Raw genomic sequence first — 16,736 nt, 5'->3', positions numbered from 1 at the left:
TTTTATGTGTTATTTTATTTTTTTGGGTGGGGAGCGACCCCTTAGGCAAGGGTCGCTCCCCTTGGGGTAAAATTATATTTTGGCCATTTCTGCCCCCCTTGGGGGCAGATTGGCCTATTTTAATGAGGCCAATCTGCCCCCAAGGGGGGTAGAAACCACTAGACACCAGGGAGTTTTTTCTTTGAGTGAATTTCACGCAAAGGGAGCGACCCCTTAGGCAAGGGTCGCTCCCTGGGGGGGAGGGCAATTTATTTTAGGCCGATCTGCCCCCAGGGGGGGGCAGAAACCTATAGGCGCCAGGGCAAGTTTTTTTTTTGTGTTTTTTGTTTTTTGTTTGTTTGTTTTTTTAGAGATGGGGAGCGACCCATCAGGCAAGGGTCGCTCCCCTGGGGGGGGGCAAATTGTATTTACACCATTTCTGCCCCCCTTGGGGGCAGATTGGCCGATTTTAGGTCAATCTGCCCCCAAGGGGGTAGAAACCACTAGGCACCTGGGATTTGTTTTTTGGCGCCAATGTCACGCAGGGGGAGCGACCCCGTAGGCAAGGGTCGCTCCCGGGGGGGGGGTGCGGGTTGGGGGGTCAAATTTATTTTAGGCCATTTCTGCCCTCCCTAGGGGCAGATCAGCCTATTATCAGGCCGAACTGCCCCCAGAGGGGGGCAGAACCCTCAGGGCACCAGGGCAATTTTTTTTTTGTGTTTTTTTTTTTGTTTGTTTGTTTTTTTCGAGATGGGGAGCGACCCATCAGGCAAGGGTCGCTCCCCTGGGGGGCAACTTGTATTTAGGCCATTTCTGCCCCCCTTGGGGGCAGATTGGCCAATTTTAGGTCAATCTGCCCCCAAGGGGGCAGAAACCACTAGGCACCTGGGATTTGTTTTTTGTCGCCAATGTCACGCAGGGGGAGCGACCCCGTAGGCAAGGGTCGCTCCCGGGGGGGGGGGTGGGGGTTGGGGGTTCAAATTTATTTTAGGCCATTTCTGCCCCCTCTGGGGGCAGATCGGCCTATTATTAGGCCAAACTGCCCCCAGGGGGGGGCAGAACCCTCTAGGCACCAGGGCACATTTTTTTTGTGTGTTTTTTTTTTGTTTGTTTGTTTTTTTTCGAGATGGGGAGCGACCCATCAGGAAAGGGTCGCTCCCCTGGGGGCCAAATTGTATTTAGGCCATTTCTGCCCCCCTTGGGGGCAGATTGGCCGATTTTAGGTCAATCTGCCCCCAAGGGGGTAGAAACCACTAGGCACCTGGGATTTGTTTTTTGGCGCCAATGTCACGCAGGGGGAGCGACCCCATAGGCAAGGGTCGCTCCGGGGGGGGGTGGGGGTTGGGGGGTCAAATTTATTTTAGGCCATTTCTGCCCTCCCTAGGGGCAGATCGGCCTATTATCAGGCCGAACTGCCCCCAGAGGGGGGCAGAACCCTCAGGGCACCAGGGCAAATTTTTTTTGTGTGTTTTTTTTTTGTTTGTTTGTTTTTTTCGAGATGGGGAGCGACCCATCAGGCAAGGGTCGCTCCCCTGGGGGGCAACTTGTATTTAGGCCATTTCTGCCCCCCTTGGGGGCAGATTGGCCGATTTTAGGTCAATCTGCCCCCATGGGGGCAGAAACCACTAGGCACCTGGGATTTGTTTTTTGGCGCCAATGTCACGCAGGGGGAGCGACCCCGTAGGCAAGGGTCGCTCCAGGGAAGGGGTGGGGGCTGGGGGGGCAAATTTATTTTAGGCCATTTCTGCCCCCCCTGGGGGCAGATCGGCCTATTATTAGGCTGAACTGCCCCCAGGGGGGGGTGGGCAGAACCCTCAGGGCACCAGGGCAAATTTTTTTGTTGTGTTTTTTTTTTGTTTGTTTGTTTTTTTCGAGATGGGGAGCGACCCATCAGGCAAGGGTCGCTCCCCTGGGGGGCAAATTGTATTTAGGCCATTTCTGCCCCCCTTGGGGGCAGATTGGCCGATTTTAGGTCAATCTGCCCCCAAGGGGGCAGAAACCACTAGGCACCTGGGATTTGTTTTTTGGCGCCAATGTCACGCAGGGGGAGCGACCCCGTAGGCAAGGGTCGCTCCGGGGGGGTGGGGGTTGGGGGGAAGAAATTTATTTTAGGCCATTTCTGCCCCCCCCCGGGGCCGGCTGAGCTACAGGCCAAACTCCACAGGTAGGCACCTTGCAAAAAACACCTCTGTTTTCTGTGAAAAAAAATGTTGTGTCCATGTTGTGTTTTGGTCCATTTCCTTTCGTGGGCGCTAGGCCTACCCACAGAAGTGAGGCACCATTTTTATTGAGAGACTTAGGGGAACGCTGGGTGGAAGGAAATTTGTGGCTCCTCTCAGATTCCAGAACTTTCTGTCACCGAAATGAGAGGAAAAAGTGTTTTTTGGGCCACATTTTGATGTTTGCAAAGGATTCTGGGTAACATAACCTGGTCAGAGCCCCGCAAGTCACCCCATCTTGGATTCCCCTGGGTTTCTAGTTTTCAAAAATGCGCTGGTTTGCTAGGTTTCCCCAGGTGCGGGCTGAGCTACAGGCCAAAATCCACAGGTAGGCACTGCTTTTTATAAAAAAATGTGATGTGTCCACGTTGTGTTTTGGGCCCTTTCCTTTCGTGGGCGCTAGTCCTACCCACGCAAGTGAGGTATCATTTTTATTGGGAGACTTGGGGGAACGCTGGGTGGAAGGAAATTTGTGGCTCCTCTCAGATTCCAGAACTTTCTGCCACAGAAATGTGAGGAACATGTGTTTTTTTAGCCACATTTTGAGGTTTGCAAAGGATTCTGGGTAACAGAACCTGGTCCGAGCCCCGCAAGTCACTCCTCCTTAGATTCCCCTAGGTCTCTAGTTTTCAGAAATGTACAGGTTTGGTAGGTTTCCCTAGGTGGCGGCTGAGCTAGAGGCCAAAATCTACAGGTAGTCACTTTGCTAAAAACAGCTCTGTTTTCTGTGATGTGTCCACGTTGTGTTTTGGGGCATATCCTGTCGCGGACGCTAGGCCTACCCACACAAGTGAGGTATCATTTTTATCGGGAGACGTGGGGGAACGCTGGGTGGAAGGAAATTTGTGGCTCCTCTCAGATTCCAGAACTTTCTGCCACAGAAATGTGAGGAACATGTGTTTTTTTAGCCAAATTTTGAGGTTTGCAAAGGATTCTGGGTAACAGAACCTGGTCCGAGCCACACAAGTCACCCCTCCTTGGATTCCCCTAGGTCTCTAATTTTCAGAAATGCACAGGTTTGGTAGGTTTCCCTAGGTGCCGGCTGAGCTAGAGGCCAAAATCTACAGGTAGTCACTTTGCTAAAAACAGCTCTGTTTTCTGTGATATGTCCACGTTGTGTTTTGGGGCATATCCTGTCGCGGGCGCTAGGCCTACCCACACAAGTGAGGTATCATTTTTATCGGGAGACGTGGGGGAACGCTGGGTGGAAGGAAATTTGTGGCTCCTCTCAGATTCCAGAACTTTCTGCCACAGAAATGTGAGGAACATGTGTTTTTTTAGCCAAATTTTGAGGTTTGCAAAGGATTCTGGGTAACAGAACCTGGTCCGAGCCCCGCAAGTCACCCCTCCGTGGATTCCCCTAGGTCTCTAGTTTTCAGAAATGCACAGGTTTGGTAGGTTTCCCTAGGTGCCGGCTGAGCTAGAGGCCAAAATCTACAGGTAGTCACTTTGCTAAAAACAGCTCTGTTTTCTGTGATATGTCCACGTTGTGTTTTGGGGCATATCCTGTCGCGGGCGCTAGGCCTACCCACACAAGTGAGGTATCATTTGTATCGGGAGACGTGGGGGAACGCTGGGTGGAAGGAAATTTGTGGCTCCTCTCAGATTCCAGAACTTTCTGCCACAGAAATGAGAGGAACATGTGTTTTTTTAGCCAAATTTTGAGGTTTGCAAAGGATTCTGGGTAACAGAACCTGGTCCGAGCCACACAAGTCACCCCTCCTTGGATTCCCCTAGGTCTCTAGTTTTCAGAAATGCACAGGTTTGGTAGGTTTCCCTAGGTGGCGGCTGAGCTAGAGGCCAAAATCTACAGGTAGTCACTTTGCTAAAAACAGCTCTGTTTTCTGTGATATGTCCACGTTGTGTTTTGGGGCATATCCTGTCGCGGGCGCTAGGCCTACCCACACAAGTGAGGTATCATTTTTATCGGGAGACGTGGGGGAACACTGGGTGGAAGGAAATTTGTGGCTCCTCTCAGATTCCAGAACTTTCTGCCACAGAAATGTGAGGAACATGTGTTTTTTTAGCCAAATTTTGAGGTTTGCAAAGGATTCTGGGTAACAGAACTTGGTCCGAGCCCCGCAAGTCACCCCTCCGTGGATTCCCCTAGGTCTCTAGTTTTCAGAAATGCACAGGTTTGGTAGGTTTCCCTAGGTGGCGGCTGAGCTAGAGGCCAAAATCTACAGGTAGTCACTTTGCTAAAAACAGCTCTGTTTTCTGTGATATGTCCACGTTGTGTTTTGGGGCATATCCTGTCGCGGGCGCTAGGCCTACCCACACAAGTGAGGTATCATTTTTATCGGGAGACGTGGGGGAACGCTGGGTAGAAGGAAATTTGTGGCTCCTCTCAGATTCCAGAACTTTCTGCCACAGAAATGTGAGGAACATGTGTTTTTTTAGCCAAATTTTGAGGTTTGCAAAGGATTCTGGGTAACAGAACCTGGTCCGAGCCCCGCAAGTCACCCCTCCGTGGATTCCCCTAGGTCTCTAGTTTTCAGAAATGCACAGGTTTGGTAGGTTTCCCTAGGTGGCGGCTGAGCTAGAGGCCAAAATCTACAGGTAGTCACTTTGCTAAAAACAGCTCTGTTTTCTGTGATATGTCCACGTTGTGTTTTGGGGCATATCCTGTCGCGGGCGCTAGGCCTACCCACACAAGTGAGGTATCATTTTTATCGGGAGACGTGGGGGAATGCTGGGTGGAAGGAAATTTGTTGCTCCTCTCAGATTCCAGAACTTTCTGCCACAGAAATGTGAGGAACATGTGTTTTTTTAGCCAAATTTTGAGGTTTGCAAAGGATTCTGGGTAACAGAACCTGGTCCGAGCCACACAAGTCACCCCTCCTTGGATTCCCCTAGGTCTCTAATTTTCAGAAATGCACAGGTTTGGTAGGTTTCCCTAGGTGCCGGCTGAGCTAGAGGCCAAAATCTACAGGTAGTCACTTTGCTAAAAACAGCTCTGTTTTCTGTGATATGTCCACGTTGTGTTTTGGGGCATATCCTGTCGCGGGCGCTAGGCCTACCCACACAAGTGAGGTATCATTTTTATCGGGAGACGTGGGGGAACGCTGGGTGGAAGGACATTTGTGGCTCCTCTCAGATTCCAGAACTTTCTGCCACAGAAATGTGAGGAACATGTGTTTTTTTAGCCAAATTTTGAGGTTTGCAAAGGATTCTGGGTAACAGAACCTGGTCCGAGCCCCGCAAGTCACCCCTCCGTAAGTCACCCCTCCGTGGATTCCCCTAGGTCTCTAGTTTTCAGAAATGCACAGGTTTGGTAGGTTTCCCTAGGTGGCGGCTGAGCTAGAGGCCAAAATCTACAGGTAGTCACTTTGCTAAAAACAGCTCTGTTTTCTGTGATATGTCCACGTTGTGTTTTGGGGCATATCCTGTCGCGGGCGCTAGGCCTACCCACACAAGTGAGGTATCATTTTTATCGGGAGACGTGGGGGAACGCTGGGTGGAAGGAAATTTGTGGCTCCTCTCAGATTCCAGAACTTTCTGCCACAGAAATGTGAGGAACATGTGTTTTTTTAGCCAAAATTTGAGGTTTGCAAAGGATTCTGGGTAACAGAACCTGGTCCGAGCCACACAAGTCACCCCTCCTTGGATTCCCCTAGGTCTCTAGTTTTCAGAAATGCACAGGTTTGGTAGGTTTCCCTAGGTGCCGGCTGAGCTAGAGGCCAAAATCTACAGGTAGGCACTTTGCAAAAAACAGCTCTGTTTCTGTCAAAAAATGGGATGTGTCCACGTTGTGCTTTGGGGCATTTCCTGTTGCAGGCGCTAGGCCTACCCACACAAGTGAGGTATCATTTTTATCGGGAGACGTGGGGGAACGCTGGGTGGAAGGAAATTTGTGGCTCCTCTCAGATTCCAGAACTTTCTGCCACAGAAATGAGAGGAACATGTGTTTTTTTAGCCAAATTTTGAGGTTTGCAAAGGATTCTGGGTAACAGAACCTGGTCCGAGCCACACAAGTCACCCCTCCTTGGATTTCCCTAGGTCTCTAGTTTTCAGAAATGCACAGGTTTGGTAGGTTTCCCTAGGTGGCGGCTGAGCTAGAGGCCAAAATCTACAGGTAGTCACTTTGCTAAAAACAGCTCTGTTTTCTGTGATATGTCCACGTTGTGTTTTGGGGCATATCCTGTCGCGGGCGCTAGGCCTACCCACACAAGTGAGGTATCATTTTTATCGGGAGACGTGGGGGAACGCTGGGTGGAAGGAAATTTGTGGCTCCTCTCAGATTCCAGAACTTTCTGCCACAGAAATGTGAGGAACATGTGTTTTTTTAGCCAAATTTTGAGGTTTGCAAAGGATTCTGGGTAACAGAACCTGGTCCGAGCCCCGCAAGTCACCCCTCCGTGGATTCCCCTAGGTCTCTAGTTTTCAGAAATGTACAGGTTTGGTAGGTTTCCCTAGGTGGCGGCTGAGCTAGAGGCCAAAATCTACAGGTAGTCACTTTGCTAAAAACAGCTCTGTTTTCTGTGATATGTCCACGTTGTGTTTTGGGGCATATCCTGTCGCGGGCGCTAGGCCTACCCACACAAGTGAGGTATCATTTTTATCGGGAGACGTGGGGGAACGCTGGGTGGAAGGAAATTTGTGGCTCCTCTCAGATTCCAGAACTTTCTGCCACAGAAATGTGAGAAACATGTGTTTTTTTAGCCAAATTTTGAGGTTTGCAAAGGATTCTGGGTAACAGAACCTGGTTCGAGCCACACAAGTCACCCCTCCTTGGATTCCCCTAGGTCTCTAGTTTTCAGAAATGCACAGGTTTGGTAGGTTTCCCTAGGTGGCGGCTGAGCTAGAGGCAAAAATCTACAGGTAGTCACTTTGCTAAAAACAGCTCTGTTTTCTGTGATGTGTCCACGTTGTGTTTTGGGGCATATCCTGTCGCGGGTGCTAGGCCTACCCACACAAGTGAGGTATCATTTTTATTGGGAGACGTGGGGGAACGCTGGGTGGAAGGAAATTTGTGGCTCCTCTCAGATTCCAGAACTTTCTGCCACAGAAATGTGAGGAACATGTGTTTTTTTAGCCAAATTTTGAGGTTTGCAAAGGATTCTGGGTAACAGAACCTGGTCCGAGCCACACAAGTCACCCCTCCTTGGATTCCCCTAGGTCTCTAGTTTTCAGAAATGCACAGGTTTGGTAGGTTTCCCTAGGTGGCGGCTGAGCTAGGGGCCAAAATCTACAGGTAGTCACTTTGCTAAAAACAGCTCTGTTTTCTGTGATGTGTCCACGTTGTGTTTTGGGGCATATCCTGTCGCGGGCGCTAGGCCTACCCACACAAGTGAGGTACCATTTTTATCGGGAGACTTTGGGGAACATAGATTAGCAAAACAAGTACTATTGCCCCTTGTCTTTCTCTACATTTTTTCCTTCCAAATATAGGAGTGTGTGTAAAAAAGACATCTATTTGAGAAATTCCCTGTAATTCACGTGCTACTATGGTCACCCCGGAATTCAGAGATGTGCAAATAACCACTGCTCCTCAACACCTTATCTTGTGCCCTTTTTGGAAATGCAAAGGTTTTCTTGATAGCAATTTTTTACTCCTTATATTTCAGCAAATGAATTGCTGTATACCCGGTATAGAATGAAAACGCACTGCAGGGTGCAGCTCATTTATTGGCTCTGGGTTCCTCGGGTTCTTGATGAACCTACAAACCCTATATATCCCCGCAACCAGAGGAGTCCAGCAGACGTAACGGTATATTGCTTTCGATAATCTGACATTGCAGGGAAAAGTTACAGAGTAAAACGTAGTGAAAAATTGATGGTTTTTTCACATCAATTTCAATATTTTTCTTTTTCAGCTGTTATTTTCTGTAGGAAACCCTTGTAGGATCTACACAAATGACCCCTTGCTGAATTCAGAATTTTGTCTACTTTTCAGAAATGTTTAGGTTTCTGGGATCCAGCATTGGTTTCATGACCATTCCTGTCACTGACAGGAAGGAGGCTGAAAGCACAAAAAATTGCACAAATGGGGTATGCCCCAGTAAAATGCCAAAATTGTGTTGAAAAATTGGGTTTTCTGATTCCCGTCTGCCTGTTCCTGAAAGCTGGGAAGCTGCTGAGTTTAGCACCGCAAACCCTTTGTTGATGCCATTTTCAGGGGAAAAACCACAAGCCTTCTTCTGCAGCCACTTTTTCCAATTTTTTTGAAAAAAACGAAATTTTCACTGTATTTTGGCCAATTTCTTGGCCTCCTTCAGGGGAACCCACAAAGTCTGGGTACCTCTAGAATCCCTAGGATGTTGGAAAAAAAGGACGCAAATTTGGCTTGGTTAGCTTATGTGGACAAAAAGTTATGAGGGCCTAAGCGCGAACTGCCCCAAATAGGCAAAAAAAGGCCTGGCACAGGAGGGGGAAAAGGCCTGGCAGCGAAGGGGTTAGAGAGCGAGTAGACCATAAGTAATTGCATAATGCTTCCACATAAACAAAAAGGCAATTACATCTCCATGATACCCTGGCTTGGAAAAACAGAAACCATCTATTATTTACGGTACTTCAGATAAAAGAGTCTAGAATCATAGCAAGTAAGCTTCAACCCCATAGCACATAAGCAATCTTTTCAGAGAATAGAGGGAGGAGACCGCTTTTTGTGAATAATTACAGCAAGGCTCAAGATCCCAAATCAAATTTTAAGCACTGGAACCTACTGCAAAAGACTGAGAGACTGAGTTGATTCGGTCTAAATAGTTCAAATACACTAGAGGGCTATTATAATGGGGAATTTTTCTTTTAATGTGCCGAGGTTGGGACGAAGTAAAAATTAAGGCATCTATGGAAACTCCGTAACTTGTCTTCAACAAAAGGTGTGTAATCCTTAAAGAAGATTAAGGGATGAGACCAGGGCTCCACCAGACATAGTAAACCCAAGAAAGTATGGATGAGAATAAAGTACTACTGCAAGCACTGATCATTTTGCATAGATAGCAACTTTTGGTTTTATAGTAATCATAGGTTCTGGAACAATTTTCAGAGTGGGGTGTGCTAACAGTCACGTTATATCAGGTTATAGGGATTGTGAAAGACTCAAGCATCACTGTTAGAAATGGGGTCTTTGGTTGGCAGTCAGGTTGCCCCCTGTCCAAGCAAGGACCCTCACTCAGAGAAAGTGCTCTGCCAGGGTAAACTGTAGCAAAGCCCACCAGAGTATTGACATAATAATTTTTAATCCATTTACATCTTAAGACCAAAATAATTTATACTACTTTGTTGTAACATTCTTTCCTTAATGTGCATGTACTCAAAATAAAAGTAATTTCTTCACTGTTACAAATTCCATAGGAATTGAAGAACATTTTAACAATGATCACTTGGGTTGATTCGCGCTATGACAAATTCTTGGATACAAAAATTCATTAAGTAGTATCAAATGTTTTTGGTTGTTCTCTCTCTACTTCAAAATATATGTAAAAAAATAGTCATTTCGGATGTTTGTTAAACAATCCAGGGAAGGAAACCTTATTATATTTGAAAGAACAAGTATTCTGAAAATCCTAGGTAAAAGTCCAAGAGCACTTTTAGTGTGTCTGTGTTTTGACTTTTCCAGCTTGCACCCCAGTGAACTTCTAAACATCTTCAAAGCTGCCCTTTTTAAGTGTGATTTTTTTGGGCAATTTACTTCACCTTTTTTAGGTCTCACCTACCAGTCAGCGGAAGCTGTCTGATGCGAAAGATCTATCGTGAACTTACTGTGGGCTTATAGCCCATCTGTAGCTTTTCATTGGTTGGTTTTATTGCCCCAAACATTCACTTGCGTTTTATTCAATGTCTTGTCTTCCTATTTTTGGTGTTTGTCCAAGCTCTGGAGCATTGCCTTGTCACGATCCTTTTGCTTGGCTGACTTGTACTGTTCCAGTGCCCTCTTCTAGGTTAAGCACTTCATTAAAATATGTGTTTTCCAACTCTCGCCCTCGTGTGCTTTCCCCCCTCACCAAATACCTTCCCACTGGGGCCCTTGTTGTTCTCTCCTTTATGTGTTTCTCTAGTTCTCATGAGCTTCTCTTGCTATACTCCCTTGCCCCCGTGATGCATGTTGCTGTCTCCCTTGTACACTTCTCCACCGTGTTGCTCTCTTCCTGGAGTGATGCTCACTCTCTTTGCAAAGACTCCCCCATCCTGCCAAACTCTGTATTGTTTCCTCCATCGTGTGCTCCTCTCTCGCTCCCAGTGTTGTTCTTTCGCTTGTGTATTGGTTCCCCCCCATTCTCCTCACTCTCTCCTCCATTGTGCCCTCATAACAGTAGTCCTTTTTTTAAATGTATTAAAAGGAAAATTGTGCCTGTGTCATTCTGTAGTTGTACAAATGTGTGGTGAAGCATGAATGCCTACAGAATGATGCGACTAACAACGACCATGTCATCACGTCTTTTTTTCCTTCTTTTTGGTTAAGACATACTGACTTTGTCATTGCTTGTTTTTTTCTAGGATTTATGTACTTCAATAATTGTATGTGTCTTTTAGTTGGACTTCAGTGCATACTTTCTGGAGGCTGTAATAAGCATTGAATAGATTCTTTGAAAAGTCATTTGATTGTATTAATGATGTGGCCTGTATAAATTAACGCAGCATTTCACAATTTATTAATAAATATAGACGGTGAGGAGACGGCCTCAGAGTATTGTTCACAAGTTTATCTTCTGACACAAACATCATCCCTCTGAGTTTATTATTACCTAAGATAGGAGCCTATTTTGTCAACAATGTAGAAGAAACAATATTTTTGTCTGGTGGTCTGTAGCCACGATATTCTGGTGCCATAACTGAGGGTGTTAGATATCTAACGTGGAATGTTTTTTATGTTACTTCTGCATTCTGCGTTTTAATGTGTGGTTCTATTTTGTTTTCTTTTTTCAAACTATCTAGATTGAGCTCCGTGAGCATTGAATTAGCAGATCAGTCTTTGCCAAGTGGGAAAATTGCCCCGGCTGTTGAGATTTGCCACTGTCCTCCAGGTTACAGCGGAACTTCCTGCGAAGTGAGTATTTAGCAGAATGCTGTCTTTCTTTGTGGTCTTAAATCCATTGGGTAGCAGCGGAGAGAGACTCGGCTACATTTCGGAGCGCATTGTAAATCCCAGTTGACTCCCAAGGCTTATGGATCAGACTAATTCCACCTTCGTCGCTGATATAAATGAAAAAAAGAAATGAGACACTTTGTAAGGGGTTTGTAATAGCTCGAATAATGCATGATGCTTAGTTTGATTTCTCTGACAGGCCGGTTATAGACAGCCCAGTAAACAATCCCGTGTTTATCATTATAAATGCTGTGGGAAGCGCCACGAACTCAACAGCCATTGTCACGGTTTAACCTAACAGTCACTTTTCTCCAAAGAGCAAGAACATGAATGTGTGTGTCAACTACATGTTCAAACAGCTGCGCGCCTGGAGCATATAAATATACAACTAGTTGTCGGCCAGTACTACACAAATGTTTTAAAATATTTTCAAAGCTGTTGCTCGTGAAGAGGCGACTACTGAACGTAGTTGTGCTGTCAGTGTTTTTCGCCAGTTTATAGCTTCGCTACTTCGATGGTAACTTCCACGGTAAACTTTCACAGTTACTCTACTTTTTACCCTTCTGAGAAATGAAAAACCTGCTCTCTGATGGGTTGCAAAGATTTCGAACGAATTAATATTATATGCTTCTGCACTGGTATTTACATATCAAACACCTAATTATCAGGCGGTGGACGAATCCCTGAATATAAGAAATGCAGGGAAATAACCCAGAGAAGTAACAACATTAGAACGTGAGGCGAATGTTTTAGAGGAAGTTTATTCATAGAGGCGAACCTTGTCTTAGGCTGATGAGGGGTCCTTGGGAAGTTTGCCTCCAAACTTCAGTCTGATTTGCAAGAGTTATGTTGTAAGCTTCATGTGGGCAATGCGTTTTGTTACAGATCCTTGGAGCGCAGGGGGGAAAGGTTTGAGTTCTGTTTTCATGTCAGGACCTTTTTATTTGTAGCCTGTTCAAATCTAGAGTTCGATTAGATGCCCACGTTGGTCTTTTTTTAGGAACATGTCCTGGTTTTCAGACCTTGTTGATTTGTGGGTGGTGAAGCACGTTTTAAAAAGATGTTTGGCAGAAAATGTAGCTCTATGGGTGACATGATGAGTATTTAGCTGCCTATTGAGCCAGGAGTCAACAGGGGTTGCTGATGAGCTGACCTTTGCCTCCAGCTAGCCTAGATAGATGTGAGAGGACCATATTCAGATTGTTGTTTGAAGTTGACTTCGCAGAAATAGGGCCGATCTCTTTCCACACCTATCAACTGACTTCCAAACTGCTTTAATCTACTGGGCAATGTGCGTCTTGAAGGAGAGGTCATTGTTGAAGACAAATGTCCACAATGTGTTATCAGTGCGAGCTGGCTGTGAATCCATCTATCTTCATCTTATTTTATTGGTGGCTGAAACTTTCAGGCATGCTTACATGCCACCAGCATACTTATAGATTATGGTGCTATTGTCTTTTAAGTGAAATCCATATATGTTGAATATGATGGAGAGCAGAGGGATCTGTCGGGTGCCCCTCAGATGACATGTAGACTATCTTATTGTGATGTATTTGTTTGTGCAAATTGTTGCTGGTTTGTTAGGCATGAGGTCAGACAAACGTATGCAGTCTCTAAAATCTGTGAGAGCATATTAAGGTTAATGGTGTCCAAAACTGCAAAGTGGGTGAGTAGGGCTAATGCACAGTTCGTGAGCAACAGCATCATCCAACTTCTGGTTGTTCGTAGTATGTGTTGCAGCATCAGGAAGGGAATGCACACTCACAGACATGCACCAGGGACTCTGGTTGATCGGATTGTGCAGCTGGATGGGAAACACCTTCTATCTGATATTTCCAATGATTATCCCATTTTGAATGCATAACGAAAGATGCTTGAGGTATTGATTAGCTGACATTGGTAATGAGGCATGTCAGTGCTTCTCCAGTGAGGGGTTTCACAGTGTTTGAGGGTAAGATATAGTCATCATAAATGGGGCATCCTGAGCTCCGAAGAAGCTCGTGAAGCCAGTGTCTGAGATTGGCTTCAATTGTGTCCGCTAATGTCTGTGATAAGCATACCTCCACAATGGGGCAAATTCCAAATGTTAATAAATATGACTTTACGTTATGAGACTTGCTATTCTGCAACAGGCTTAAGTCTCCGCGCATTTACCTGTCATCAGTACTGCTTCGGTATTGCACTGGTAACGATCCAAACTTAACATGCATTGCAGCCAAATCATTTTGCCCTTGGTTTCCATGACAATGCATAGTTTTTCAGCCTCACTATAATGTACCGAATGTGGCTGACCACATACCCAGCTGAAACTGCAGCTGCACGTCTCATAATAGATTATTCAAAATAAAAACCTTTTCCAGCTATGGACCGAAACTCTTATTCTACTGACTCTGTCATCATCTAAATAGTACATGTAATGAATATGAAGGCAACAGCTACTAACAGCTACTAACAGAACCTCACATACTTAAATATATAATAGAGGATAATTTTTCACTTTGGTAGAAGGGAATTCCCTTTAATTGAGCCAATGATGTATATTCTTCTGTTGAAGACTACTTGATGTTTTGAGAAGCAACTAAAACCCAAACATTTTTTTATTATTCACAACCATTAGTATCTCTTTTCTATTTGAAATAGTAGAAACAAATGGCAAATATCCTACCCTTTTGAAATAAAGACAGCTTGGATGTTACAATGATTCTCATCACACATTTGCCATTACATATTCGAATAAGCCATTGTGGGCATATTCACAAACTTTGGGCCAGATTTAAGAGAAAATGACAGTGTACGTCGCTGCGCCAAATTTGGCGTGTCGGGCACCGTCATTTTCAAATTGCAGGGATGCACTGTATTTACTAGAATATGGTGCACCCTTGTGTTTCCCCCTGTTCTGGTACTAAACATGCATCCATGTGCCTACCCAGCTACCCTTGCTCCATAGTGCAAATATGGCTACGTTGAGGGGGAGATTATTTTTGTGCAGGAAGGAACACCTTGCTGCACAAAAACAATTCTAAATGGTGATTTGCTCTTTTCATGTATGCTGCAGAATGCAGCACACATAGAAAGAGCAAAACACGAGGAGAAATGAATTAATTTCTCCTTGTTGTGCCATACTAATGCCACTCCTGGGGTGGCGTTAGAATTTGGCGCTGCCTCAGGTTTACAAAAACTCATAAATCTGGGGCAGTGGCAAAATGCAATAAGTCTTGCTGTGGCACGCCCACATCAACACCCATTGCACGCCCCTCCCACGCAAAGTGCTGCATGTGAAGGGGCTGTGTTTACAAGGTGGTGTTAAGCCACAAAATGTGGCTTAACACCACCTTGTAAACATGATGCAGTGCATAGTGTTACCTGAGCGTCACTAAAAGTGACGCTCCGGTGGCGCTAGGGGCTCTTAAATATGCCCCTATATTTTGTAGTGTTTAGTGCTACTAACACTCTGCAAAATGCACTTAAAAAACCAACAGGTGGAGAACTCAGCCTCACCAATCATTTTGTTGTGGGAATATCGACCACCTTGGCAGAGCTAGCTACACACATAAATATACATTTTCATGCTAAACATGAGAGGGTCATTCACTGACTATGATCTCACATATTCCATCACTCATAACATGTTTAAGGATATCACTGATTTTATCTCAAATTACATCATTGATAACAACGCAGATATTATCTTCCAAGTTACTGCTATTCACATTACTTTATAAACTCTTACATCATTTAATAAAGGTTGTTAGTAAAGAGCCTATAGTCATTTACACCATAGACCTGTGAACACACGTGCAGAATGGAAAAAGCGCAGGCCTTGAGGGCAAGTGTGGTTTTGCAATTTGAAAGTTATATAATGCACCGTTTACTAACTGGTAAAATTTGGAATGCAAGCAGTACTCAATGTTAAATAAGTTAAAAGCTGAGCACAACTGATGTGGTTGCAGAGGCATGTTTCAAATTCGGTTGTGGCTTAAAGCCAAGGCTGGTCATCCAACATTGCTGAGAATAGCCAAAGCTTCCATTGACATTAGATTATCTCCCAAGAGATGTATGGGTGTGTACCTATGTTAAATAGTTGCCAGACAGTGCTATGGACAAGTTCTGTGTAGTAAGGTGTTCCTGCTTACTTCACGAACTTCACTGAATATTTCCAGGCATTGAAGTTTGTTGAATAATGTAGAATGGAGGGGTTATCCACTTAGAGGTGGTTTAACTCAGATTGTGGCTGGAAGCATAGATCTAAAGCAGTATGACATTGTGTGCATCTCACGTATGTCTGTAATGCATTTTAGCAAAACTGCAGAGGGTTGTCCGTAGGGAGTGGCAGAAGGTATCTTATCAGTTGCAAATTCGTGCCTGTCAACCTTGTGACTTAAAACTGCAGGTCTGTGAAGCCTTTAAGAGGGGGTACCCTGTTAGGATGATTAGAGTATGCACTCTTTTTGGAGGGAGTTCAAGGATTAAAATTAGTATAACCCGATTAAAGTCTACAAATGCATTTTTTTGTTATGTGAGTAACAGTAAAATGAGGGTAACATCGCCAAATGTGGGTGACTAGACAGGTATGCTATGAATCAAATAGATATACTATGCGCAAAACATGTGGTCAAAGTGTATGCCAATTACCACTTAATTGGTGATAAAATATTGGTCACAGGTGTAGAATGTTAAATTAAGTCAAGACCGCAAACCATGTTGAACATTGTCACAATGACTGGAATATGTAATTTGAGATCTCATCAGTGATGTCATCAAAGATGATGTCATTTAACAACATAGATGTAAAGTGTGAGTTTATAATAGTGCATCACAGGGGCACATGTTATAGGTATTTCAGTAAACTATAATTCGCATATTTCAGTGTTTTCTTTTGTTTTTTAAGAATTAGTTCTTATCTTACCTTTGCTTTTTTCTGGGAATTTCTGGCAGTTTTGTAATGTAAACTAAGATCTCATTTCCATACCTAACTATAACATCACTTTAACCTTTGCATTTTTCAATAAATTCTTGACATTTTTTGATAATTTTCAAAGTTGAGTATGTATGCAACCCCCTTAGGCAACCAGAGGCCAACATCCCACTGGACTGTGGGGGGTGGGCCACAACCTGTGAGCATCCATCTACCGACTGACCACGGCTTTGATCTGGGTGCAGTGCAGGGTTGGCCACATGGCCTGGCTTCTTGCCAGGTCTTCCGACCCAAACTCCTAGGGTGCCCAAGTTCTCACCAAAGACAGCATGCAGCAATACATATCAGGGATTCAGCGGGTGTTTGGACAAAATATTGAGTTAAAAATATTGGGAGACAGACATTGTGGACAAGCATCATTGAAACGAATATTGTTTTTTGAGGTAATATTGTTTTAAATAATATCAAGGGTTTTCACATGGTTTTCAATATAATAGTTGTTAAAAATATCGTTTTTAATTATTTGAATGTGTTTTAGTTGCTATATACGTTTTATGTGTCACCATTGTTCACATAAATGTTATTAATTTTTTTA

General features: G+C 44.6%; 1 protein-coding gene across 7 annotated transcripts in view; it reads left to right on the top strand.

Moving 5' to 3' along the window:
• The window catches only part of LAMA2 (laminin subunit alpha 2), a 3,379,260-nt gene that overhangs the window by 1,511,003 nt on the left and 1,851,521 nt on the right, over positions 1–16,736 (top strand). For all 7 annotated transcript variants that reach the window (XM_069234829.1, XM_069234828.1, XM_069234823.1 and 4 more), the window contains exon 15: positions 11,076–11,187. In XM_069234829.1, coding sequence (XP_069090930.1) covers positions 11,076–11,187 — 112 coding nt within the window. The remainder of the gene's footprint in view (positions 1–11,075; positions 11,188–16,736) is intronic.

Source organism: Pleurodeles waltl, chromosome 5 (assembly GCF_031143425.1).
Source record: "Pleurodeles waltl isolate 20211129_DDA chromosome 5, aPleWal1.hap1.20221129, whole genome shotgun sequence".
In the NCBI taxonomy this organism is placed as follows: domain Eukaryota; kingdom Metazoa; phylum Chordata; class Amphibia; order Caudata; family Salamandridae; genus Pleurodeles; species Pleurodeles waltl.
This window is presented reverse-complemented; position numbering and strand designations above follow the sequence as displayed.